General features: G+C 45.8%; 2 protein-coding genes across 3 annotated transcripts in view; one reads left to right on the top strand and one right to left on the bottom strand.

Moving 5' to 3' along the window:
• Positions 1-474: 474 nt before the first annotated feature.
• Positions 475-25,760, bottom strand: jupa (junction plakoglobin a). 2 transcript variants are annotated; one of them, XM_080834485.1, is made up of 16 exons: positions 25,627-25,760; positions 12,238-12,300; positions 11,589-11,759; positions 10,921-11,174; positions 10,034-10,272; positions 9,146-9,347; positions 8,669-8,813; positions 8,237-8,340; positions 7,268-7,606; positions 4,583-4,735; positions 4,218-4,337; positions 3,665-3,815; positions 2,857-2,978; positions 2,614-2,656; positions 2,371-2,501; positions 475-1,705 (listed from the first exon to the last, which is right to left on the bottom strand). In XM_080834485.1, exons 2-15 carry the CDS (start codon positions 12,248-12,250, stop codon positions 2,374-2,376), a joined length of 2,184 nt encoding a protein of 727 aa, XP_080690611.1. In that variant the 5' UTR covers positions 12,251-12,300; positions 25,627-25,760; the 3' UTR covers positions 475-1,705; positions 2,371-2,373. The 2 variants fall into 2 exon arrangements, with proteins under 2 accessions (XP_080690611.1, XP_080690612.1); XM_080834486.1 differs by having other exon boundaries at positions 2,463-2,501.
• hap1 (huntingtin associated protein 1) overlaps positions 20,028-26,316 on the top strand; it is a gene marked incomplete at its 5' end in the record, with an annotated part of 41,441 nt that continues 35,152 nt past the window's right edge. Inside the window, 2 exons of the mRNA XM_080843594.1 lie at positions 20,028-20,082; positions 20,586-20,743. Of these exons, the coding sequence (XP_080699720.1) occupies positions 20,028-20,082; positions 20,586-20,743 (213 nt within the window). The remainder of the gene's footprint in view (positions 20,083-20,585; positions 20,744-26,316) is intronic.

The raw sequence follows: 26,316 nt of genomic DNA, 5'->3' as shown, positions 1-26,316 counted from the left end.
ACTATGGCCTCATTGTAATTCAACATTCCTCTGAAGGTTTAGGTTTTGCAAAACCTGCAGTATCTCATTTACACATGCTCACGAACACACACACACACACACACACTTGCATAACAACAGACCATCATTTCAACATCGTCAAATCCATTCACATTCACACACACACACACACACACACACACACACACAGCAAAAGACCATAATTTCAACATTGTTAAATCCATTGACACACACAGGCATAGCAAAAGATCATCATTTTAACATTGTCAAATCCATTGACACACTCACACAGGCATAGCAAAAGACCATAATTTCAACAATGTCAAATCAATCCACTCTCTCTCTCTCTCTCTCTCTCTCACACACACACACACACACACACACATAACAAACAGCACACCACGTTGTTAGACAATTTCATTTTATTCTTATTATGACAAAAAATATTAAGTAAAAACGTTCTAAGAAAGACAAAACAATTCCCTGTCAATAGGTTTATTTCCGTCTCTAAACCGCCATATTATAAGGTCAAATCCTGACCTTTTCTGTGTCCAGGGAGTCAGGAAGTGGCTACTCTCTCCCTCCCTCCTGGTCTTTCTCCACCTGCTTGCTGCACACCTACCAAACTTCTTTTCATTTAGATTTGTCAATGTCCCTACAGCACGTAGCTCGCTGACAGTATTTCCTTAATTTTGACATGTACAGAGTTAATTGTCACAAATAATAAAAGCATTTCATATACATAACTTTTTAAGACCATAACTGTCACTCAGCAGATTTGTAGCGCTACCTCACTCATTTTAAGAAAAGCAACTAGGGAAAGGAAAATAAAATGAAGACACACACACACACACACACACACACACACACACACACACACACACACACACACACACACACACACACACACACGCACACACGCACACAAGCGCTTACAAAAATCATACACGCACCTACACACACAAAAAAGTTTGACGTGCCAGTTCTAGCCAGTAAAGTTTTGGTCACAGACCAAGAGGTGCAGCAGTAGTATTATAAAAGTCATGTAGTGGTGGACTATGGGTAGCGCAGTGTCAGGCCAAAAAAAAAAAAAAAAAAAATATCTGACTTCAGATCAGCTTTGCCTGTACATGTTCCAAACCTTTGAGCTTTCTATCAGACCCATCAGAAGACAGGTCTGAGGTCAGTTACCTGGGCTAGACGCGCCAACATGTCTTCAGTCACAATGCTGGCTGTACATATTGTTTCTTCCATTATGATTATGAAAACAACAGCGTCAACTAAAATCAGAAGTTAAATGATTACTACTATTATTATTACAAAATAAAACACAAATCTCTTTGGCATACAGTAGTGTTCCCCATTCTTTCGCCTAAGCGCAGTGAAAAACAAACAAAAACAATTGCACACCCTTAAAAGCCCTTGTATAAAATACAACAATCTTTCCATAAAAGAAGATAAAACTAGAAAGAAAAGATAAAAGAATGATATTATTTTGGAAAAATAAGGACTCTTGTGGTGGCCTTGGTGAGACGGCAGGCAAAGTTCGCAGCGCAGAGCAGAACGGAGCGTCACATCAGAGTCGTGTTAAAGCAGTGAAGACGAAGAATGACGCATTTCTTCCACTTCGTCCTCACGCTTCCTCCCTCGTTCAGAAGATCCCTCTCTCCATGCTCTTCTCATCTCTCCGTTCATCTTCACGCATCTGGGACAGGAATGGATACATTATAAGAAAAAGTCGCCTCTGTCCACAACAGTGGTGCCAGAACATTCCACTGCGCTGCTATTGGCTGCTGCAAACCACACATTAGCCTCTTCACGCCATCCAAGAAGCACAAAGAGGTGTACTTCCTGACTAGAGTGAGTGATGTTAGACGCCACAGAAGCTCTGAGCAAGAGCAGCTTTGAGAAAGCCATTAATACACAGAGCTACAGACTTGGTTGGACAGCTACAGTCCTTTAAGTCATTTCATACCTACTGGTGAAGTCAGGGGGGCATTTAAAAATGTATGCATATATAAATACATGGGTGTATCTAAATGTGGTAAGGTGAATGTTTGCGTATACTATTTCAGACTGTGGAAGTGTGTGTATATGTATTTGTGTGTGTTTTCTATGTACCTTCTGTGTACTGTGCAAACCATTTTTAGCATGCTGAACGTAAAGTGTGAATATGTGTGTACAAGCTTGAAGAGTGTGTGTGTACGTGTGTACGTGTGTTTGTACGTGTACGTATGTATGTATCCTCTGGTGTATTTCATGTCCTCTGAGTGTGTGTGTGTGTGTGTGCCTGTATCGCCTGGTGTGTGGGTGTGTGTGCCTGCCTGTGTCCTCTGGTATGAGCGTGTATGCGTGGAGGTAAGCAGTGACCTGTTAGTAGGGCTCGTTGTACTGGTAGGCCATGCTGGGGGGATAGTCATCATTCATATCACCCTCCATGGGCATGCCATTCATGGGCATACCCTCAGGATAGCCGCCGTAGCCGTATCCTGTGTCCACCTCTGTGGAACAAAACCACACACAACACCGGTCAGTGACTCTTATGGTAGGACGTACACATTGCATTGTGGGAAATGTAGTTCTAGAGACATAGGCAACAAGAGGAACACTCACCGTCAGCTGCATAGCCAACGTCCATCTGTGCTGTCTTGTGTGCCTGGGAATGCAAGAGGGTCAAAGTTCAGAACAAAAGGTCAGGTCTCCTGACCCCAAGTAAGCAGGTGTGCGAACCTTTATTTCACTGAACACAAAGTTGTCAGTGTCTAGCCTTACTGCTGCGACTGACTACCTAGAAAGCTATTGCATAGAGCTGACTTGTGGTGGGCTGCTTCTTCCACAAGGGGGCGCAGTGCTTACCATGTCCCATGCGGCAGGGTCGTGCTTGAAGAGTGAGTGGGTCAGCTCCACTGATACACGCTTCCTGTAGTCGGCAGTCTTATCCTCGGAGATGCGGAAGAGAACGGCGGCAGCGTAGGTGGCTGGGATGAGGACAGAGAGAGTCAGTCATTATAATGGTTTTCCTCTCTATTTAGTATTTTGATCCACCATTGTTTTTAATATTTATTTTACTCTTGGCACACTGACTTTTTGACTTTGGAAAGCACATGTTTCAGGGACACATTGACAACAAAATAATGTCTCTCTCCCCCCCCCACCCCCCCAACCCTCCCTACTTTAATGCAGCAAATCCCTCTTCCTCCCTTACTCCTCACTTCCATCAAGTCTGAGGAGATTTCTGCCTGAGTTACAGACACGAAGAAACTAGTTAATCTTCTCTTTTCTACTTAGGCATTCTAGACGGCCATATTCCTGGCTTCTCTCTGTCATTCCCACAGATGAATGGAATAGCCTTGATCCGCAGTTTCCCTTCATCCATCCATCCATCTATCTATCTACCCTTTTATCCATCTACCCATTTATTCATCTATCCAATGATCTGACGAATCTGTGCTGGATGAGGGATTTCGTTGTTCGAGAGTCTCCTGTTGTCTGGTTTCTGTCTCTTATTGTCGCTCTCATTTCAAACGTCTCCCTATTTGTGTTGCGGCTTTTTTAAGTGTTTATATTTGCAGTTTTTCATTTTGTCTTTTAGTTTTGTGGACTATAAAGTTTGATCTGTTGGGTTGTAAACATGTTTGACATCCTGGGTGTTAAATCCTCTCACCAATGCCCTCGTTGCTGGCGTGCAGGAGCTCCATGAGTGGTGCAGAGGCTCCCTCCGCGTCGATGGCCTCGGCTGAGCGCTTGTCCACAGCCAGCTCACACAGCACCCCAGCAGCCACACGCTTCACATTATCCACTGGAGAGTACAGCAGCTGCTCACACACACACACACACACACACACACACACACACACACACACACACACACACACACACACACACACACAGACAGACAGACAGAGACAGACAGACAGAGACAGACGGGGGGAAGGGATGAGTTAGCCACGTATGCATGACGTTGTCCAAATCAGGTGTCTGTCTCTGATAAACTCGGTAACACACTCTCACAAGGACAATTTCACAGCCATGGGAAATCCACTCACTAACTTACTCATGCACTTACTTATTCACTAATCTTCTCTTTCCATTAACACATATTCACTCAAACACCAATTCACCGCCACACACACACAGAGACACACTCCTCTCTGCATCTTATTCACTCCTCTTGCTTGCTCCACTCCTTACATCCAAAAGGCTCCTTGTGCCCTTACCTGCACAAACAGGGGGATGGTATCCATGGATGCGATGTCGGCGGCGTTGGTTGGGTCTCGGGCCAGGATGTGCAGAGCTCCTGTGCAGCCCTCCACAATCTCCTCCATCCTCACACCATCCTGATAGAGAAAGAGACAGAGTTGAATTTAGTTTATACAGTTGTCAACATGTTTTTGTGTCGTCTGCTGTGTCAACTTGTTGAACAGGTTGTAGGCATGTTATGTTCTGGTATTTTGAGACTGCAGGCTAGCAAGATTAAGAAGACTGCAAAAATGTTGCAGTGCGAGTATTTGTGTGTGTATGTGTGTGTGTGTGTGTAAGACAACCACTGTATCTGTTCAGAGTAAACTGTGTGAGGCATTACCTGGTACGTCTGTTGGGCGGCGGATCCGTGCTTCTGGGCGTCCTGGTGGGCCTTCAGCAGCAGGTTGACCAGTCTCTGGATGGCCCCTGCATCCCTCAGAGGCGCTTGATTGGCTGGGCACAGTGCCAGGTTACGGACCAGACCAACTGCAGCCTGTGGGGGGGGGGACAAAAGGCGGAATCAATCAGCACATTCCAAAAACTAAATAATAGGCTTAATAATAGGCTAACACTCAGCAAGTTATTTATCACTGTGAGCTCTGAGTCTGTGTCACCTCCCTTCTGTCTGGCCCTACTGAAGCCTCGAGGAGACATAAGATCTGATTACTAAGTGCTCATTCTTTCTCCCAAACTCAAACTGATCAATGTGTTTGTTCATCTCCAGGTCATATACCTCACTTTCCTTCCTATTTACCATTTCCCACCTTGATGATGTTCAGATACAGCACTCCCTACTCCATCCATCCACCCCTTCTCCCTCACTCTCTCCCTCCCCCATTGGTGGCGTTCCACTCTCCTTTTCTCACCCCCCTTCCCGACCTTGATTAAAGACTAGACTAGCAGTAGTATCTCTCTCTCTCCCTCTCCATCACCCCTTCCCCTCATCCCCTTGATGACGGCTCAGCAGTAGTATTCCACACCTAACTCCCCCCTCCTTATCTCTCTCTCCCTTCTTTGCTGACCTTGATTATAGACTAAGAGAAGTATCTCCCTCTATATAAATAGACTAGCAGTTCTCCCTCCTTCTCTCGTTCTATAAACTAACAGTAGTCCCTCCCTCTGCCTCTATAGACTTGTAGTTCTCCCTCCTTCTAAAGACTAGCAGTAGTCCCTCCCCCTCTCTCCATATCTCTCTTTCTTCCTCCCTCTCTATTGACTAGCGGTTCTCCCTCCTTCTCTCACACTAAACTCAATATATATATATACAGCGGGTGAAATAAGTATTGAACACGTCACCATTTTTCTCAGTAAATATATTTCCAAAGGTGGTATTGACATGAAATTTTCACCAGATGTTTGTAACAACCCAGGTAATCCAAACATACAAAGAAACCAAAACAAATTAGTTCAGAAATGAAGTTATGTCTAATAATATGAAATGACACAGGAAAAAAGTATTGAACACGCTTACTGATATTTATTGAATACTTTGTACAAAAGCCTTTGACAGCTTCAAGACGCTTCCTGTATGGAGAAACTACTTGTATGCATTGCTCAGATGTGAGTTTGACCCATTCTTCAACACAAAAAGGCTTCAATTCTTGAAAGTTCCCTGGGCCTCTTCTATGAACTCTGATCTTCAGTTCTTTCCATAGATTTTCAATTGGATTCAAGTCAGGTGATTGGTTTGGCCATTCTAGCAGCTTTATTTTCTTTCTTTGAAACCAATTGAGAGTTTCCTTGGCTGTTCATTGTCTTGCTGAAATGTCCACCCTCGTTACCTCTTCATCATCCTGGTAGATGGCAGCAGATTTTAATTAAGAATGTCTTGATACATTTTTTCCATTCATCCTTGCTTCAATTGTGTGACATTTGCCAGTACCATATGCTGAAAAGCAGTCCCACACCATGATGTTCCCACCTTCAAACTTCACTGTTGGGATGATGTGCAGTGCCATGTCTCCTACAAACATGGTGTGCATTATGTCATCCAAAGAGTTCCATTTTGCTCTCATCTGACCAGACCATATTCTCCCAGTATTTCACAGGCTTGTCCAAATTTCGTGCTGCGAACTTTAAACGAGCTTCAACATGCTTTTTCTTCAGCAATGGAGTCTTATGTGGAGAGCGTGCATACAGGCCATGGGGGTTGAGTGCATTACTTATTGTTTTCTTTTAAAGAACTGTACCTGCAAATTCCAGGTCTTACTGAAGCTCTCCACGAGTGGTCCTTGGCTCTTTGACAACTCTTCTGATAATTCTTTTCACTCCTCTGTCAGAAATCTTGCGAGGAACACCTGGTCGTGGCCAGTTTATGGTGAAATGATGATCTTTCCATTTCCAGATTATGGCCCGAAACAGTGCTCACTGGAATATTCAGAAGTTTAGAAATGCATCTGTAACCAATGCCATGAGTATGTCTTGCAACAATAAGGTTGCAAAGGTCTTGAGAGAGCTCTTTGCTTTTACCAATCATGAGTTACTTCTTATGTGACACCTTGGTAATGAGACACCTTTTTATAGGCCATCAGTTGGGATATTAATTTGCACTGACTAGGGGCCAGATTGCCTTCTAATTACCGAAAGATTCCAGCAGTTTTTTTGGCTTTCCATGCCTTTTTGCACCTCCCTTTCTTCATGTGTTCAATACTTTTTTCCTGTGTTATTTCACATTAATACACATTACTTAATTTCTGAATGTATTTGTTTTTTTTCTTTGTATGTATGAATTACTTGGGTTGTTACCAACATGTGGTGACAATTTCATGACAATAGCACCTTTGGAAATATATTAACTAAGAAAAATGGCAACGTGTTCAATACTTATTTCACCCGCTGTGTATATATATATATATATATATATATATATATATATATATATATATATATATATATATATATATATAGAGTTTAGTGTGAGAGAAGGAGGGAGAACCGCTACATATATATACATATACATAGACAAGCAGTAGTATCTCTCTCTCTCTCTCTCTCTCTCTCTCTCTCTCTTTCTGTCTCTGCTCACCTTGATGATAGGCCAGTAGTACGGCTGTGCCAGCAGCTTGACGATGGCGGGGATGCCGTAGTGCTGGCGCACGGCGTTCTGGGCCAGCTCGGCGTCGGGGTGGCGGCTGGTGAGGTGGCGCAGGGCGCAGATGGCCGGCTCCACCACGTCCTCCTTCTCGCTGGCGCGCAGGATGGCGTGGATCAGCGCCTCCACACCGTTGCCCTGCACCACCAGGGACTTGTTGCGGCCGTTGTTGCACGTGAGGTTGGAGAGCACGCCGGTCGCGCAGGTGAGCATGTGCATGTCGTCGGACGAGAGCAGGCCGACCAGGTCCATCAGGAGACTGTCCAGACCCTCCTGGTGATGATGATGGATATATATATATAGAGAGAAAGAAAGAAAGAAAGAAAGAAAGAAAGAATGAAAGAGAGAGAGAGAGAGAGGGAAAGAGAGAGGGAGAGACAGAAAGAAAGTGTGAGAAAGAAAGAAAGAAAGAAAGAAAGAAAGAGGGAGACATGAGATCAATTTATGAAATTAAATCACCACTGTCAAAGACTCTACTGCTTAGACCATAAATAATATAAAACTTCATGTCTGCGCTTCATGTGTATAGACACACTGAAATCTACTTTATTACATTGCAATTTTAAATAGTTAACAATTCATTTAGTGTTAGTTTAAGTTAAAAGTACAACATCACAACACCATCTTGGTGGATCATGGGATGGGATCATGTCTTCCACTATCATAACTTTTACTTAACATGAAGATTAAATTAATAAGCCAACTAGGGATAACTTTAGCTTGTCTGCATGACACTGGGCACTTTAGTTTGACTATGTTAAAGCATCATGAGGGTCATGAGGTTTCGATGCCATGATTTAGGAGCATCTGGTCATGAGATGGTGGCTTATTTCAGATTATTTCTTGTGAAGCAGATTAAGTACAGAGATGGTGATGGTGGAGGACAGGCTGGCGCTCACTCACCTGCTTTGTGGCGGCATCAGACAGGTTTCTGAGAGTCCACAGGCAGTTCTGCATCAGCCTCTGGCTGGAGCCCGTCAAGTGCTTACCCAGGGCCTGCATGCCACCTGAGAGAGAGAAGGGGAGAGAGAGAGAGAAGAGAGGAGAGAGAGGGGGAGAGAGAAGGGAAGAGAGAGAGAGAGACATAGAGAGAGAGAGGGAGAGAGAGAGAGAGAAAGAATGAGATACAGAGGGTTGATTCCATTTTCAGTGCAGTGAGGACATTAAGTATTAACATCCTTGGCACACTGTATGCAGTACCCTCAGGCAATACTGTATATGACACAAATAGTGTATGTGTGTGCCCTGACAACGCTGCAGTTAGGAGCGCTGATGCCTGGGCTCCCCCATCGTGTGTGTGTGTGTGTGTGTGTGCGCTATCATGACGTGACTTACCAGCGTCCACGATGGCAGGCTTGTTGCTGGGGCAGACGGAGAGCACCTTGAGCACACGGCTGGTGGTCCACAGGAGCTTCTCATAGGTGGAGTTCCTCATGATGTGCACCAGGCCCTCGTGACCTCCATTGGCCAGGATGATCAGCTGGAGGGAGAGCACAACACTACCCGTCAGAAACTGTTTGATTGATTGATTAGAATGTATCTCAGGGTCTCTGAAATATATATGTGATTGCGTGCGGTGCCTGAGGGTGGAGTTTGGGTGTGAAAGCATCGGTGTGTACTTGTGTCCACAGATGTATGTCTGTGAGTGTCTTGGTATTGCATACAGGTACTGCAGCACACACACACACACACACACACACACACACACACACACACACACACACACACACACACACACACACACACACACACACACACACACACACACACACACACACACACACACACACACACACACACACACACACACACCTTGCTCTCCTGGTTGCCGTAGGAGAGCAGCTGCAGGCAGTCGGTGGTGATGGCCAGGAACTTGGGGTTGGTCTTCTTGAGCAGCGGCACCATCCTCTGCAGGCCGTCGGCCAGACGCACGGCCATCTTGGCCCCCTCCTGGTGCAGCAGCAGGTTGTGCAGCGTGGTGATGGCGTAGAACAGGATCGACTCCATCGGAGAGCTGGGGGAGGTAGGAGGTCGGAGGTCAACGGTTAGTGTCGCTGGAACTGCCTGGGTCGATTCCTTCTGATCTAAACGAGCCTTATAGGCAGTGAACGTTTGAATGTAGGTTTACTTTAACTTGAGGTTCGGCACATTTCCCTGCCTTGGTGGTTAAACTGGTCAAGCTCAGTTGACAGTGGTGTAAATAGATCGTACAAATTGTGAAACTATACAGAGCAGTGTATTGTGAGAAATCGCTTGAACAAATCCATCGTGTTTATGGAGAACTTAACTGACGATATTTGTCACCTCAGCGTAAAAGCCTCTTCGACCTACACTTCACTAGAGCCGATCTTTGCATGGACTTTTGACATCGACTTTATTTTCACCCAGCCCTCTTTCTGACTTAAGTGCAGTTAATGCAGTAGTTGAAGCCATTTGATTGACACAAAGCCATTTCATTGATTGGTGGTATACGTTTGGACTGGCTTATTGACTGACTGTTAAGTGGTATAAATGTGGACTGACTGACTGACTGAAATAAATAAATAAATAAATACTAACCGACTGTTAGGTGGTATACATGTGGACTGACTGAAAAAAATAAATACTATCTGACTGTTTAGTGGAATACATGTGGACTGTCAGTTTAGTTGTAACCCACAGACTGATTGGTAAAGGTCCTGTGACTGGCTCCATCCTTACCTGAGCATGCGGACGAGCGCAGGGATGCCGCCGGACTTGAAGATGGCGAGCAGGCCCTCGCGCTGGTGCGACAGGTTGTGCAGGATGCTGGCGGTGGCACGTGCCGTCTCCATGTCGCTGGTGTTCTGCATGGCGCGCACTACGGCTGCCACCATCTGAGGGGACTGCATCAGCGCCCGCCGGGACGCTTCCTTCCGGGTCAGCTGGTTAACGATCAGGGCCGCCTTATTAACCACCGCCTGAGGGACAGGGAGAGGGAGAGAGAGAGGGAGGGGGGAGGGAAGGGAGTGATGAAATGTTGGTAAACCAGCAACAATAATCCAAATTGGATAGCTTTTTAATGCCCATGTCAAATATTAGATTTCCATTCCGTATTGCTCATAATGTTAAGATATGAAACAGTCTGTCTTAAATGCAGTGCAGTAAATGAAAGCAGTGTTTTTAACATATTTACAATGTGCTAATAGGAATTCTGTTCAAAATGTGATTTTTTTTTAATCAGTCTTTGCTTTTCATTTGGCTTCTGCTCCTCATGCATGAAGGCAATTGGGAACATTCAGTCAATGACCAGAATTATTCATAATGGCTTGGCCTTCTTCTACCAATCTAATTTTCCACAGCCTATTTTTCCGCAGCCTCTCAAGCTTTTACCGGTAAAAATCTGTGACACTTAATTTATTTGATTTATTGGGACTCCTCTGTTTATAACTTACGTAAAGAGATGCGCCTTCTTTTACTGGAGTTCATGTGTTTATAGCTTTTTGCAACGATTCACATTTTCTATGTGTCTTCTATCATGGTTGTTTATAACGTATGTAACGAAGATGTACATGTAAGTTTTATCTCCGAGTTCATTTTTCAGAGGGGGAGAAAAAAAGGGTTTGTACCTGGTCGTCGTCGTTGAGGAGTTTGGTGAGCTCGGGCACGGCACGCATAGCCAGCTCGGCGTCGTCCTGGTAGTTGATGAGGTGCACGATGGCGGACTTGAGCAGCTGAGAGGGCTCGGCCAGCCTCTGCACATTGGTCATCTGGGTGCTGTCCATCTGTGTGGAGAGGATGGATGTGCCCTCCGCCACCGTCTCGGGGAACATGGCCGCACGCACGCGCTGCGCCCGTGTGAGGGTTAACTGGGACTCCAGATCTGTGGGAGTAGAGGGGGGGGGGGGGGTCAGTCTAGAATCGCTCTGAGTGCGCTCTCCTCACACACAATGGAGTTTAGATGTTTTATATGTCTAGCTATTCATTCAAACATAGCAGATCAGAGTTTAGATGTTTTAATAGTGTTGCTATTCATCCAACCAAAGCAGGTTTGGGGAGCTGCATTTAGGAGGGAGAAAAAAAGTTGAGTGTTTTACTGAACTGAACTTTTGGTTGATGAACGGAGATTCTTAATTTAATAATTGTTAATTAGCTGAAAACTGAGAAAAAGAGTTTGCCATGTTTTGGGCACAGATAGTGAAAACAATAGGCTGACACGCACACACACACACACACACACACACACACACACACACACACACACACGATTGGTGAGCCCAGGCCACAGCGCTCCTACCTGCAGCGCTGTCAGCAGTGACGGTGGTGGTGACGGTGTACTGCTTGTTGCCATACTCTACCCCGTCGTCCTCTGTGCGAACGGTGGTGGCGCCCGACTGGATGCCAGAGTCTGAGGAGTAGTACGTCTGCTGCCACTCTTGCACCTTCACCATGCCCTCAGGCTCGCCCACTGAACCAGGACAACAACAACAGAAGCACAGTTAAGCACAGCTGGAAACCATGACTCAAGCACCATAAACAACATGCATACAAAACGGCTTCCTCATCAAAGCTATGTTACTATGCTACACATTTCTTTTAAAACCCTCTAAAGCTTTTATAGCGTTCCCCATGGCTGAGAATGTCAATGTTAACAACACTCTTTACATCCTATAAAGCAAATCTACAAAGAGTCTGCACTCTTAGAATATTGGTTTCCTTGGTGTGTGCCACCAGCTGAAGTGCAGAAGCACACCATTAATTAAAAGCAAACCTCTAGACAGTGCATGTTATAGGACTTATATGACAAATGAGCTACAACGCGTGGGCGACTTAAATTAGTTACACAACATCTAATGAATGAGGACAGTAGACACTAAATCTACGTGACTATATGACTAAAATCATAACATTCAAAGACACACGATGATATTAGAAATTGTACATACTCTGCATTGCCATTGTAGCCTCCGGGGCTCAGGTCAAGATGATTAATGTGAAAAAAAAAATACCTGAAAGAGAGAAAAATTGAAGCGGTTACAAACTATGCCATGTAACTTCGAAAAGGCCCCTGTTCTTGCACCCTTTTCAAAACAACTTTATCTGCCTCAAATACCACGTGAGTGTACGACTGGGAGTTTCCAACCGAGCTACACGCGCCCTTTGCTCTCTGGGAGGGCAGGACAGAGCGCCCGTTCAGCACGTGTAAACAGAGCAGAGCAGAGCAGAGGAGGAGCAGAGGGAGGGACACAGCTGCCTAAGGAGGAATGCCAGCTGACCTTTCACCCCACAATCGCCGTGCCACCGCCTCTTATACAGTATCCGTGGGAACGGGAGAACCTGGCAGCGGCTGCGGGCGCCACTTGCTCGACCGGCTCGGAGTGTTTGAATCATCGCTTGTTCGTGCAAGCCCTTACCACATACACCCACAAAGGCACACGCCCTGATCATTTACCTTGTCTGTATAAGACATGTTGCATGCATACACACACACACACACACACACACACACACACACACACACACACTATCCCTGTACTAGCAACACCCTGATTGCAAACACAAAAGAAAATATCCTGAATATATACTGTATATACAAAAAAAAAAAACTTTGTTCAATCCAAAGTCTATCAAAAACATAACACACAAACACACACACACTTCAGTATCCAACTTCAATGTACACCTGAAAATGGAACTTCCCTCTCCCATGTACGCCAAAGTCTCTTCCACACAGACTTCATAAAACATGCACTGCCATGGATCATTTATAACCACTTACATGCATCAACTGGCCCGCATTTGAGAAGGCACCAGCCACCATTACACCTTGAGACGCAAGAAACAGATCTAGGCCTACAGGCATGAAGAGATCCGATCTTCTTTTGGGCGTTGGTTCATTTCATCTATTGACTCTTCTCTTCTCTTCTGCGCTGGCAACTCGTTTAAGGAACCAAACATCCAAGTTAACCACTTCCCCCTCCCCCTCTCTTCGTCTCTCCTCTATACCTCTTGCTTGTGGCTGCAGTGACCGGCCTTTCCCTTGACCACATCCTCCTCTGTTCCTCCCCCAGAATTACCGCATTGTGGTGCTGGCTCCACTGACTGGCTTGTGAATATGTGTGTGTGTGTGTGTGTGTGTGTATATGTGTGTGTTTCCCTTTGTTATAATGCAGAAACAGATATCTGCTCACGTATCTCCATACTGACAACAGGCTTTGAGTCACAGACTTTTTCTAGGTTAACTACAGCAAAGATTATACAGTCACACACACAATTCTGGAACCAGCATTTTAAATGTGCAGAGGCTAAAAAGAGTGGGGTGCGTTCTACTAGGCACATTGCTCACATACCTTTTGACTTGTGGTGGCCTCTGTGTGTGTGTGTGTGTGTGTGTGTGTGTGTGTGTGTGTGTGTGTGTGTGTGTGTGTGTGTGTGTCAGTGTCTGGTGGGTGTCAAGGACTGAGTAGGCGACATGTCATACAGAACTATAATTATGATACGAGGCCATACTATCAAAGGTCACCGACAAGAACTGCGAGTGTGTGTGTTCACTATTGTTTCTTTGTGTGAGTGAATGTGTCTGCAATTATTTGTGTGAGCCTGATGTCTGAAATGTAGCCACTAGTGTTGTTGAATTGGTAAGAGAAATACATGTGGGCTTATTTGCCATACCCTCTCGGTTTCTGAAAATGCTCTCAGACAAGATCATCTGAGGGAGGACTGAACCGTAAAACTACTGACTTATGACATCACAAAAACACCCATGTCTCCGTAGCGATACACTTACAAAATCAGACCTCCTGTATTTCTCATTTCATCATTTTACAGTTGGCCACACCTTGTTGCATGGCTGAAGGCGTGTGAAGAAACCCATATTAACTTGCTTGTCCAAGCAATTAGAACATGCTTTACGCCATTCTCACTGCCAATGGACAGCGTTCAGGTTTTGACTCGTTTGTCCCATGCTGACCGTTAGTTGACCGGTAGTGGTGGGAGGGTCACGGTATGGAAGCGGGGGAGGAATGATATCTGAAGTGTGAGGGCCACAGATTACGGTTTCCTGTGAAGCCGAGTCATCGTCTGAGGGGGCGGAAGTCTGGGAGCTAATGGATGGGGGGGGGGGGGGGGGGGGGGGTTTGCTGGTTGGTTGGTCTCTGGAGAACCGTTCTGGTTGTCTACATCTGACACAAACACACACACACACACACACACACAAACACACAAACACACCCATACACACAGACGCACACGCACACCCACACCCTTTCAGGAACAAATCAGAACCACAGGTGGCCATACAAATTCAATGTTATTGTAAGAAAATATGCCTGGATTTCAAATCACTTCACGCATACGAACCAAGAGCTTGACTTCAAAGTTTTTAGTTTTTTTTTTTCCCCCTGTCTCAACACTATAATGTCTCTAATTCAACCATCACGCTGCCAGATTCAATCTACAAAGCAGTGATAAAAGACCCAAACTGGCAAGAAAACAAACAGTCAGTGGTGGGATTACTGGAAGTCATGGGGAGGAGGGGAGGGGGCAAACATTCCATTTCTTTCCAGTGGGTCCAATTTCTCTTAGTCAGCAGCTTCAGACATCTGCGAGATGGTAAGGAGTAGCCATTTTTTCTGGCCTTCTGCTTTCTCACCAGGGCAACTGTTAGTTATCACCGACACACCAACAGTGGCAGATAAAGGGGAGAGGAACACAATCATCTGTCATAAGCCGTCATCTTGAATTAATGTTTCCAAAAAATATATTTTCCCAAAAAGCCCCTTTGGGTATTTAGGAGAGTGAGATTATCTCTCCGGAGTCACGCCAGACATTCGATGTGAAAAAGTTTGCCTCAAACCAAACTGTATAGTCTCTAGATGGTGAGAACTGAACTAAGAGCTGTGGGGGGGGGGGGACGTGGGAGTGTTAGTCTGTCACCTCGACTGACCTGAGTTTTCACGCCTCCGGTGTCTTTTGAGGTAGCGCATAGCACTGCATACAAAACTGTACATACCATTTATGTTTTTGTAACTGGTGAATAATCAGCCTGGTGGTCATTTAGGAATGAAAACGGTGAATATATATTTTCTTTTCCATAAGGGTTTCCTGAAGACGAGACGTTTTCAAACAAAACAAAAAAGGGGGAGTTGTTGTTGGTTTCGGTGTAAGCTCCTCCTTAATAACTGTGCCATGTTGTGTCTTAGTGAACCCCCTTGTAGTAAATGTCCTGGAATGACAAAGAGCTCCTGTGAGACACTCTGAAATAACCCATTTAGTGTGGAAGTACTGTACAGGACAAATATCTCAAATAAAATTAAAAAAAAAGATACTGTACTAGGCAGCCTGGTATTTTTGGACCAACTGCTATTTTTGGCAGCCTATTGGACTGAATTAGATGCTTTAAAGGCATTCTCAGTTCCCCGTCTCTTCTCAAAGGCTATGGTGTGGAGGTTGATCCACTGGTTGGTCATCCTGGGGTTTTAAATGAATGGGGCTGCTTAGGGGTGTCATCTTTCACTCTCCGTTTTCAAAGCGGCCATTTTACATCCCTGGGGGAGGGTGTCTCTCGTGAGGTCATCGGTGAGAAAAACAACAGACAGTGAGGTGACTCACCGCCATCACTCACCTCTGACTGGCAGCTGGACCACACCCTACTGCACCAGGGGTGGCAGGCTGGGGCAGGACAGAGGGTGGGGCGTGGGAGGTGGGGTGTTGGGTGTTGGAGGTGGGGTGGGAACGTGCCCATGCCTGTACTAAAGAAGTGCATGCATCATCTCTGCAGGTGTTGGTACACACGTTTCTCCAGAAGGGGAAGGGCGACAAAAATCTAGCACCACCTCTTTTCTCAAGAACTGATGTTTCACACGAGATGACACAGATTACAGAGCACTTCAATCAGGGCTGTCCCTAACTGGCTGCCATCAGGGACAGTTTTAATTTCTCTTGCGAAACATTCTTGAACGGAAATTCTCTTGAAGGGAAGTGTCACTAACTAAATTATAAAGAAATAAGGTACCATTAGAAATGGTACAACCTTAATTCTCTTCCACCGGTAAAATATATATATATAAAAAAAGAAACTTTTTGTTTCTGTTCAGTTCGAAAGTACAATTCAACAGACAGCATGAAACTTTTCTGGACTTTCATTGCCTTAGCTTTTGCCCCTCTTGTTTACAGTGCGAGATGACTGGATGTGGTACGTCAACTGATATGCTGTAAAACCCTGATACAGCCTACTCAACATCTACACGCCAGATCACACCCTCGTGTCACCAGCAGTCTCTGCTCCCACTCCTTCATCCGGCCTCACTCATTTTCACTCTCTACAAGAAACATCCAAAACAACCTTCTTTTAGGAACGGAGGGATTTTGGCTCCCTCTAAACCTGTGTTACATAAGTGTTCCTAAGTACCCCTCGCGGGTGAGGCTGTATTCTCTAACCTCCAGTGCTGGAGACACACCCTGCCCCGCCCTGAACCTCAGCACGGGAACTCAACATAGCACAATTCTCTCACCCTCACACTCCACCTTGCTCTCTCTCCCTCATTCTCTCGCTCTCTGTCCTACTCTCTCTCTCTCTATCTCTGTCCTTCGTTATATCTGTCTGTCTCATTTTCACTCCCTCTCTCTGTAACTCTCTTTCTCTGTAACTCTCTCTAACTTTCTCTAACTCTCTGTAACTCTATCTCTCTGTAACTCTCTCTCTCTCCCTGTAACTCTCTCTCTCCCTGTAACTCTCTCTCTCTCTGTAACTCTCTCTCTCTCTGTAACTCTCCCTCTCTCTGTAACACTCTCTTTCTCTGTTACTCTCTCTTTCTCTGTAACTCTCTCTCTCTCTCTCTCTGTAACTCTCTCTCTCTCTGTAACTCTCTCTCTTTCTCTGTAACTCTCTCTCTCTCTCTATCTATCTCTGCAACTCTCTTGCTCTCACTTGGGAGCTACTGACTTGCCGGGACCTGTGCTCTCGCTTCTAGAGACGTGCTTGACCTCAGATACTTCTCCTCTCAGCACCAAACATGGAGGTGATAAACACGTTACAGCAGCGCCCGACCAATAACAACCTCTGGCACCCTCGTTGGCATAGAGACTCGCCTGCCACCGCAAGCCAAACTAAACCCTGCATACAGAGAGCCATGTACAGATATGGTGAAGGTAATAAATAGAATATTTCTAAAAGCACATGGGATTTTCAAACTAGTAAAATACCTCTTGGTTTTTAAGCATAATCACTGCTGTTGACAGAAAGTCATTGGATTAGTGATGACCTTACCCATGCGCACAATTAACTCAAGAAGAAGCCTGTCTTTGTTAAACATCTACAATCTAATCAAGGGAGGAGATGGTAGTGCTCAAGAGAATACAACTTCCTGAAATGCTCCATCTCTTTTAAATGGACTTTGGCCCCGGGTTACAGCAGGCTGTTAATGACTGATAGCATTTTGTGTCCACTAACAACACATACAGGAGCTGTCGCCAAGGGCCCACTGGCACTTGAGGGCGTATAGAGTTATGGTGGGAAACTGGATTTGACACTTTTTTTCTGTGCTGCTTTTTTGGGGGGGGGAAGAGACGGCCTGCCGGAAGCACACACAATGGGGGGAGGATGTCAGCGGGGGAGCCTGCTGTGAAGCAGGGCCGCAGTCAAACCCGACTGGTGATGTAGAGGAGAGGGAAGGAGCATGGGGTGGGAGGGGGCTCTGCACTAGGCAGGCACTGCTCCACAATCCTGCTGTGACATTCCACACTCATCCAATACATTCTCTCTCTCGCTCTCTCTCTCTCTTGCCCCCCATCTCTCTCTGTCTGTCTGTCTCCTGGGTACTCTATTCTCATTCTGTTGCTCACACTCCATTTCTCTTGAGCTCCCACTTCATTTGAACACTGTTTGCTATGCAGTACAGAGAAGATGGCCCTGCATTTTAAACACTCCTCCTAAGGTGACACTGTAAAAAAAAGAAAGAGGAAATGACAAAGTGGAGACTGAGTCTCTTCCTTTGTTTTCCCCTTCTTCCATTAGCGGTCTGCCTGTCTCTTCTTCTCCACGACATTCAAACTTAAACTTCCAGTCTTGTGTCCTGTACCAAGATAAGCTGTTGATCATTAACCCTTGGCCTGTGGCGAGAGGAGCGAAGAGTGCAATGAAAAGCCTTCCCACAGAAAGTGTAACATCCTCACACCTCCCCTTCTAGACAGGGTGTGTCTTCATGATGTCTCATTGTGGGTGTGCCACAGGTATGTATGTGTGTGTGTGTGTGTGTGTGTGTGTGTGTGTGTGTGGGTGTGTGGGGCTGGCTTACATGCTACAGATGGCATTTCGAAAACACTTGTGTGAGACTCACAGCTCTGACGTGTTTAGATTCATGAGACACTTCTTAAAATGTATAGCACTGATCTATAGCACTGATCTGGGAAAATGTCCACCACCTCAACCGAAAGAGGGGGAAAATGATGTTCCAACATTAAAATGCCTGTTGTTACAAAAACCATAATTAAGTCGAAGGTAATCCGGGATATACTCTCCACAAGTAAGCGTTAATAATTAAATAAATGAATAAATAAATAAAATCCGACTTTGGCAGGGAATAAGCATTCACACAGCAAGACACCGAGGAGCTTTTCAGTACGTCTTAGCAGCTCTTAACACATCAACACACACACGCACACTAATAGACAGACACACACACACACACACAGATAGAACGACACACACACACAGATAGAACGACACACACACACACAGATAGAACGACACACACACACACACACACACAGACAGAAAGACACACACACAGACAGACGGACACAGAAACACATGGATAGACAGACAGACACACACAGAGAGACACAAACACACACACACACAGACAGACACACACACACACAGACACACAGACACACACAGACACACACACACAGACACACACACACACACTGAGCAGCAGCGGTGGCCTAATGTGGTTAATGGCTTTGGGACGGCCTGAGTGGCCAGCTGAGCCCCAGCTGGCGAGAGCCTGTGGTCACAGAGTGGCTCCCCAGACTCTCCACTTCCTCCACTGCCCACAGCCAGCAGCTGGTCAAGGCTGCCAGCTGCCTCGGGGCAGAGAAGGGGGAGGAGGGGGATAGAGAGAGGGGAGGGAGGGGGATAGAGAGAAGGGGGGGGAGATAGCAAGAGGAAGAGAGGAGGAGAGAGGGATGGAGAAAAAGAGATGGCTATGGAGAGAGAGCAGGAGAGAGAGAGGGAGAGAGAGAGAGAGAGAGAGAGAGAGAGAGCAGGAGAGAGAGAGGGAGAGAGAGAGAGAGAGAGAGCAGGAGAGAGAGAGAGAGAGAGAGAGAGAGAGAGAGAGAGAGAGAGAGAGAGAGAGAGAGAGAGAGAGAGAGAGAGAGAGAGAGTGCTTAACCTTAGGCGTGAAATATTCATAAATCTTGTGATGCACAGTTAGCACAGCACCAGGTTATTACATGAGGTCATGGACGCCTTTGCCTCACACTGAGGAAGTGCAATGTAATTGTCGGGTTGGAAAATGATCATAGGTCTCCTGTCCTAAAAAGCACCTGCGGAAGAACTATGGGCCTCGCCAAACCCACCACAGGAATGCGTCTCTCGTCACACACAATGAGAGAGACAGAGAGAGAGAGAAAGATAGATAGAGAGAGACAGAGAGAGAGAGAGAGAGAGAGATATAGAGAGGGAGAGAGAGAGAGAGAGATAAGGATTACTTCACAGACAGAAACAGAGGCCATGCAAGAGGAGCTGCCGAAACTCTCCCTGATGGCCCCAGCTGGGCTGAACAGGGGTATTAGCGAAGACACTGCACCGCTAAAAGGCAACCAACACAAGCAAAACAAACACTGACGTCACCCACGCAAGCTCTTGAGAACCTTTTTAATGACGATTGTGGGTCTAGACCTTAATATAGGTCTTCTCCGTAACTTATAAAGCTAACATTCATGGAAGCGAGTAAAGCACTTCTACACAGAGCAGAGTTGAAGTAAGACGAGAGCGTAGCATCCATATTGTATTAGCCATAGCGTATAAACCACAGCCTCTTCTAGACCTTAGACTACAGATGTCTGTTGGAGCATTTACACATGGAATCGTTTCCATATCTGAGATTTCGGTGTGTGCAACCACATTCCTTTCTGGGCGCCATCTCGGTGTGACCTCCGCAAAAACTCTTCAGTATGCGAGGCCAACATATACATCAAAGGCAAAACCAGGAATAGGGGTGGTTGCATGGATGACATGGACAGTGAGGGAAACCTGATCCTCACTGCTTAAGGATCCCTCCTCCTCCAGCCACCGCTGCTGCTGCTGCCGCTGCCGCCTTCGTACTGAAGAACTTTTCAAGGGCTTTCAAGGGCTTGTGTACACATAGTAGCTCCCAGCTGGTGGCTAGCGTGCAAGCTTCCACACACTTGGACGTGGGCCGCTACAGCCCCGGATCAGCTCCATGTGTGAGCAAGAGTGTGCGTGCCGGCCCTTGGAATTCCACTTCTGGACACCTGTGCTGGTGTTAGTTGGACATGTCTGTATGCTTGCGTTATGGGATACTTGGGTAGCTGTCGACACGCAAGGTTCTGACAGGGGAGAGTGAATCAAATCTGGTGCTTATGTAAGTTCTGCCCCTGGTGCGTAGCTGAGAAAAGACGAGGGCTTTCTTTAGGTTTGAAGGAGGATGTCCCATTTTGAACGTCCTGGCAGCTCCACGGTAAACAGACATCCTGCCTCTTAAGTTTTTTTAACGAGCGCCGTCGTGTCGCTTCTCCCCGGTTAGCGACTACAGGGGCTACATCCTCATAGGTATGCATGAGTTTGCCGCCCTGACGTGAGCCTCCTTGACAGATGGTTAATATTTCAGAGGAGCAGTGGTCGCTGAGGGAGACCGTAGGGCCGCAGCATAAAATCTGCGGGGACGTTCGGGAACACGCTGCTTTTCAAAGTCACGTACAGTCAGCTAGTCAAGGAGCATTCAGTAGCCGGGGGGGAAAGGGCTTTCAAATCAATCAAGAGCTGCAGAGCTGCCATAAATCCAAGGGTACAAAACTTTAATGAGTGGCGTACAATATGACAAGATGGCAGCTTACAAGGTTGGCAGGAGCGCAGATAGCTTTCTCAATAGAGGCACTGCCTTGCTACACTAATTAACTGAAGCTCAACTGGCGTCTAGCCTTTCTTTTTTCAAGGAAAAATAATCTGAGACAGTAGGCCTGCTAACAGTGGGGTGCTGCATAACATCTTGGGTGAGTGCTGGCTATTTCAGCCTGGGCTGTCCTGCCAGGGCTCTTTGCCTGCTCAGCCCCACACAAATCCCATCATTCCACTTCCAGGCCCACACAAGCCATGACCAACGCATCAGCTCATCTAAACAGGACGGTGAGACTTTCAGGAGCATGCGAATCCACCAATGACACCAATGGTGTAAAGAATCCTCGATGATCAGCAGTCTCACACCACCCCTCCCACAGGTCTCTCCCTCCCTACCTCAATCTCTTCTTCATAACTCTGTGTCTCTCCCTCTCTCAATCTCTTCTTCCTAACTATGTCGCTCCCCCTCTCCCTTACTCAATCTCTTCTTCCTAACTCTGTCGCTCCCTCTCTCTTTCCCTTCCTCTCTCTCTCTCCCTCTCCCTCTCTCCCTCTCCCTCTCTCCCTCCAGCACTTCTTTTGTGTGGGAGCTATTGTGAGGTGTGGCTCCATTATATTCCTACAGACTCTGACAGTCCTCGCCATGAACCTAATTACTCATCATTATTCCTCCTTTGAAATCTACACTTGCAAATGGAGGAATATGCTGCACAATAGGAGGGAACTCTACCCTGCCTGTACAGTTCCGACGACACTGCACAAAAATCACAAGGCACTTTTATGGAGTGAACTATGAGGCCTCACAAAAGTGTGTCAGTACCCAAAGCACTGAAAAATAACTCAGCTCCCCTCAGGAATGTACTGTTTTCCAGGTCTGCAAGTCAACGCATGTCTCACTGCACTGGAAGCAATCTGACTCTGAGGGGTGAGGGGGAAACCCAAACAAAACACAGAAGCAAGTGAAGGCCAGAGCGCAGAACGAATGTTGTGTTTAACTAACACTTCGACATGCAGTCGCTTCACACAAAGAACCGTGACGTGTGGGTGATGAAATATTTATTCCTCTATGACAGGCATAGACCCATGGAAAGCCTCATGACACCACAGCGGCAGGGGTGGACTTGAGCACTTATGTAACATCGTGTTGGTGGTAGTGGATGCTGATCTGGGTACAGCTCCTGATTTGTTCGTTTTATTCAGTCAGATGAGGGGACAGACACTGAATCTGCTATAGAATGTGTCCATCATAAACAAAATGGGGGGGGGGGGGGGAAATCAAACTGCACCCAACATTAGGATCTTGTGTACTCATCCACATAAAGGCACACAATATAAGCTGTATGTGATTCAGTGACAGACACATTAAATCAGTCAGACAAAAGAAAAACCAAACCCCCTCCACACCCCCTCTTTCTGGTTGTGGGCATTAAAGAGATCATTGGTAAGTGCTGATATACCGAAGGTTAAATAACACTGAACCAGTCAGTGGGTTTAGCTGATGGAGGGTTAATCTGTTTTGGATTGGTATCATTGTCTGTGAAGGTGCAGGTGCTTAAAAGCACAGGGGATTTAACCCCAGCCCAGATTACACAGGCATCATACCCACTGAGCCGTATGCATTTGAGCTGTGAAGTCAATGCCCCTGCGTTAACGTAAAGCACGCTCTCCTGGGACACAGACAAGCCAAGCAACACCCAGTAACAACATCAAGACCTGTCATTTTGAATGCTGATTGGTTATTTTTCTTTCCTACTGTGGAACATTGCACTTGCCTCTTGCAGGACTGCAGGAGCCCGGGGTGGAGGCACAAAGATTTTTTTAAGAGCCACCACAGAGGACAACAAAAGACACTGAAATCCAGCCATGACCAGGCCATTTTAAGAGAGGGGGAGAGAAGAGAGGGAGGTAGAAAGAAACAGAGAGTGAGAAAAAGAGAGCAAGAGAAAGATTGAGCAGAAGAGCGAAAGAGACATAGAAAGACAGACAGTAGCAACTCGGATTTGCTTCTTGGTGAATTAATCACCTCTCCCACCCCCCTTACTCTCACTCTGTGTGTGTGTGTGTGTGTGTGTGTGTGTGTGAGTGTGTGTGTGAGTGTGTGTGTGAGTGTGTGCGAGAGAGAGAAACTGTATTTATAAATTGAAGGATCCATCAGTCTTACAGCCCTGCCTCTGGCCCCTAATGTAGGACAGTTCCAGGGATTTAGGCCTGGTGGGGGATTAGAGTCTGTGTGACCCCGCACGCCTCAACCCCCCGCCCCCCCGGGCCGCGCTGCAAGGTCCCCACCAGCCTGCACTGCAGTGCCCAGAGCCTTCTGTGCCCTGTCCCGTTAGCTGCCTGGGGATGCGGATGGAATTCAAATGGGGGGGCATCTGGGCAGAGCGTCAAACTGGGCAAAGCATCAGCTCTTGAGAGCGATCGCCTGTGTGGTTCTAGTGATTAAGGACGAATGCTTAAAATAGTTCACTGGGTGCCAAAAGAGCAAACCCAAATGTTTGGACATCATTTCATCATAAAGATAAACAACTGTGGCTTTGTTGCCATCAGCAAACACCACATTGCTGGAACGTTCTAAGAATGATGAAGTGGATGGACGGGATTCCAGTTTGGTGCCGCCCTGTAACTGTTCTTCAGTTAAAGAGTTCTTCAATTAAAAGCAGACATGTTCCTTAGGCTGATTGCTTTTGCCTCTGTGTACGCTGTACTCATCAAGCGTTCACAAAAAGAGACCCCAATCCCTGTTTGCACGGCTGGGACTAAAATAAGCCAAACTTTCAGGACACAGCTTAGCCTCTTTAATGCTACATTAAGACCCGGTCATTAAACTGACTTCCAAAAAAACACCAAAGCCAGTTTTGCTTTGTAAACCAAAGGCCCACTAAAACACTGACTGCAATGAGTTCAGTTTGTTGTAGCCTACACCTCAAATTTCACTTTAGCCATCGATGGTGGAAGTTACCGGAAAAAACACAAGATACGTTATAGGAAGTGGACATACAGGAAAGCTTGGAATACATTAGAGATGTAAAGTACTTCCTAATGGCCCACTTAAACACTGGGCCAAATCCCAGCTTGACCAGCATGAGCGATGGGAAGTATTATCAATAGTGTGTGACTCCTGGTTTTTCCATCCTTGTGAAGTAGGCCTAGCACATGGCAAATAGACTTGATAACATAGTGGCAGTGGGAAAATATAGCACTGAGCTCTCAGAAGGGATACTTCTCAAAAGGTGCGTTACAGACATTTATATACAGCAGTTCTGCAAAATATAATCACCCACCCAAGTGTGGGAACCCCACCTGAAGACTGTGGAAGTGTGTCCAGGGAGGGCACAGAAGTAATATTATTACATCACTTCTTATCTTATCCTTTCATCATGTTTTTGTTCAGAGAAACGTAAGCAGGCCCATAACAGACGCACATAGTGCCATTTCCATATATGTCCACTTTAGATAGATTAAGACCGACTCACCACTTTCATTCCTCTCACTTTTATATCCACCCTGCCTCGCTATGTCTTTGTAGCCAAACATGTCTCACACACATAGGCTAGTCACTCACAAAAGATATCCGTCATATATTGTGTAATCCATAGCAATTCACTTAACCATTACAAACAAAAACCTTTTTTTATTTCATGTACTTTATTAGTTTTGTATCTATTTTAGGTAGCCTACAAACGCAGTAAATCAGGGAGCAACCCTGCTACACAGCATTCAGGGGAAATTGCCTGCCCACGTAGTCGAGGCTTTTGATTTGTCAATTTGACAACCACAACTTTCACCACCTACTGATAGAAAATGCTTTAAAAATCCAATACCATCCGAGATCTAAACAAGTGTAGTGTGCTCCTCTTGTATCGAGTTTCGTCTGCACTTTTGGATATCGCTCAAGCTCGACCAATACACGGAAGTAGTGGGCAAATTACACCCCACAGGTAAAACGACACCGACTTAAAAAAAAAATGGCAAGACAAAACCTAGACTACATCCAACGTTAGCAGCTGAGTCAGAAAGCTGATAGGTAGCCCATTAAAGCTATAGTTACAATGTTAAAACATGCAACTTTCAAAATGTATCACGACAAATGATAAAATAGGCAAGAGTAGTTTATCTAACGCGTTTCCAACTCGGCTCGGTTTAAACACACCAAATCGCAAAAAAAGAAGAAAGCAGACCATTCGACATTTTAAAGTGCGAGGCAATTTGTTTAACTGCAAAGTAAGCCGTGTTCGGACGTAGCGTCATTTACCTTTAGACTGAAACGGTGGTTTAGAAACACTCCAGAGAGAGACAGTGGTCCGGAGAGAGAATGTTCGGCGAATTTTCTGTCGACCTTCTACTTTCCCTTCAACTCTAGTATCGCTGAACAATGCGAGTGTGACAGTAATGCCTCAATGCAAGCTCCGCCCCCGATACCATGAGGGTTCACTACCACACCCTGCTTCACACAGACCCGCAGCTCAGTGTTGGGAAAACCACTGCCGGACGAGAGCAGCACTAGCGTCACTCTTTAACAATTTATCTGCGACATGACGACTGATAACGATTCAACAGTGAGAACAATAATAGGTGTATTATTGTGTACGCTAAACTAGCCTATATCTTAGACCCTATATTAACGCTACTTATTTACATATCTTAAGAATATGCAGCTAGAGGTTAGCAGTCCATATATGGCTGTACCTGTAGGGCATGTTCACTCATTGACAACCACACCTTGATGCGTCATGCAACCATTCCTCCCAGGACGAATGAGTGCGATATTGTAAAAAAACAAAAGCGCAAGGTATTGTAGCTATGGAGGATTCACCAAAACAATAAACATTTGTTTTCCTGTTCCCACTATCTTTTTCAGAACAGAAACATTCACGTAAGTTAAAGGGTAGCCACACAATTCTTTTTACAATTGCTTTTTTTCTGTAAGTGTGTTCTTTATTTT

Source organism: Sprattus sprattus (assembly GCF_963457725.1).
Source record: "Sprattus sprattus genome assembly, chromosome: 1".
In the NCBI taxonomy this organism is placed as follows: Eukaryota; Metazoa; Chordata; class Actinopteri; order Clupeiformes; family Clupeidae; genus Sprattus; species Sprattus sprattus.
This window is presented reverse-complemented; position numbering and strand designations above follow the sequence as displayed.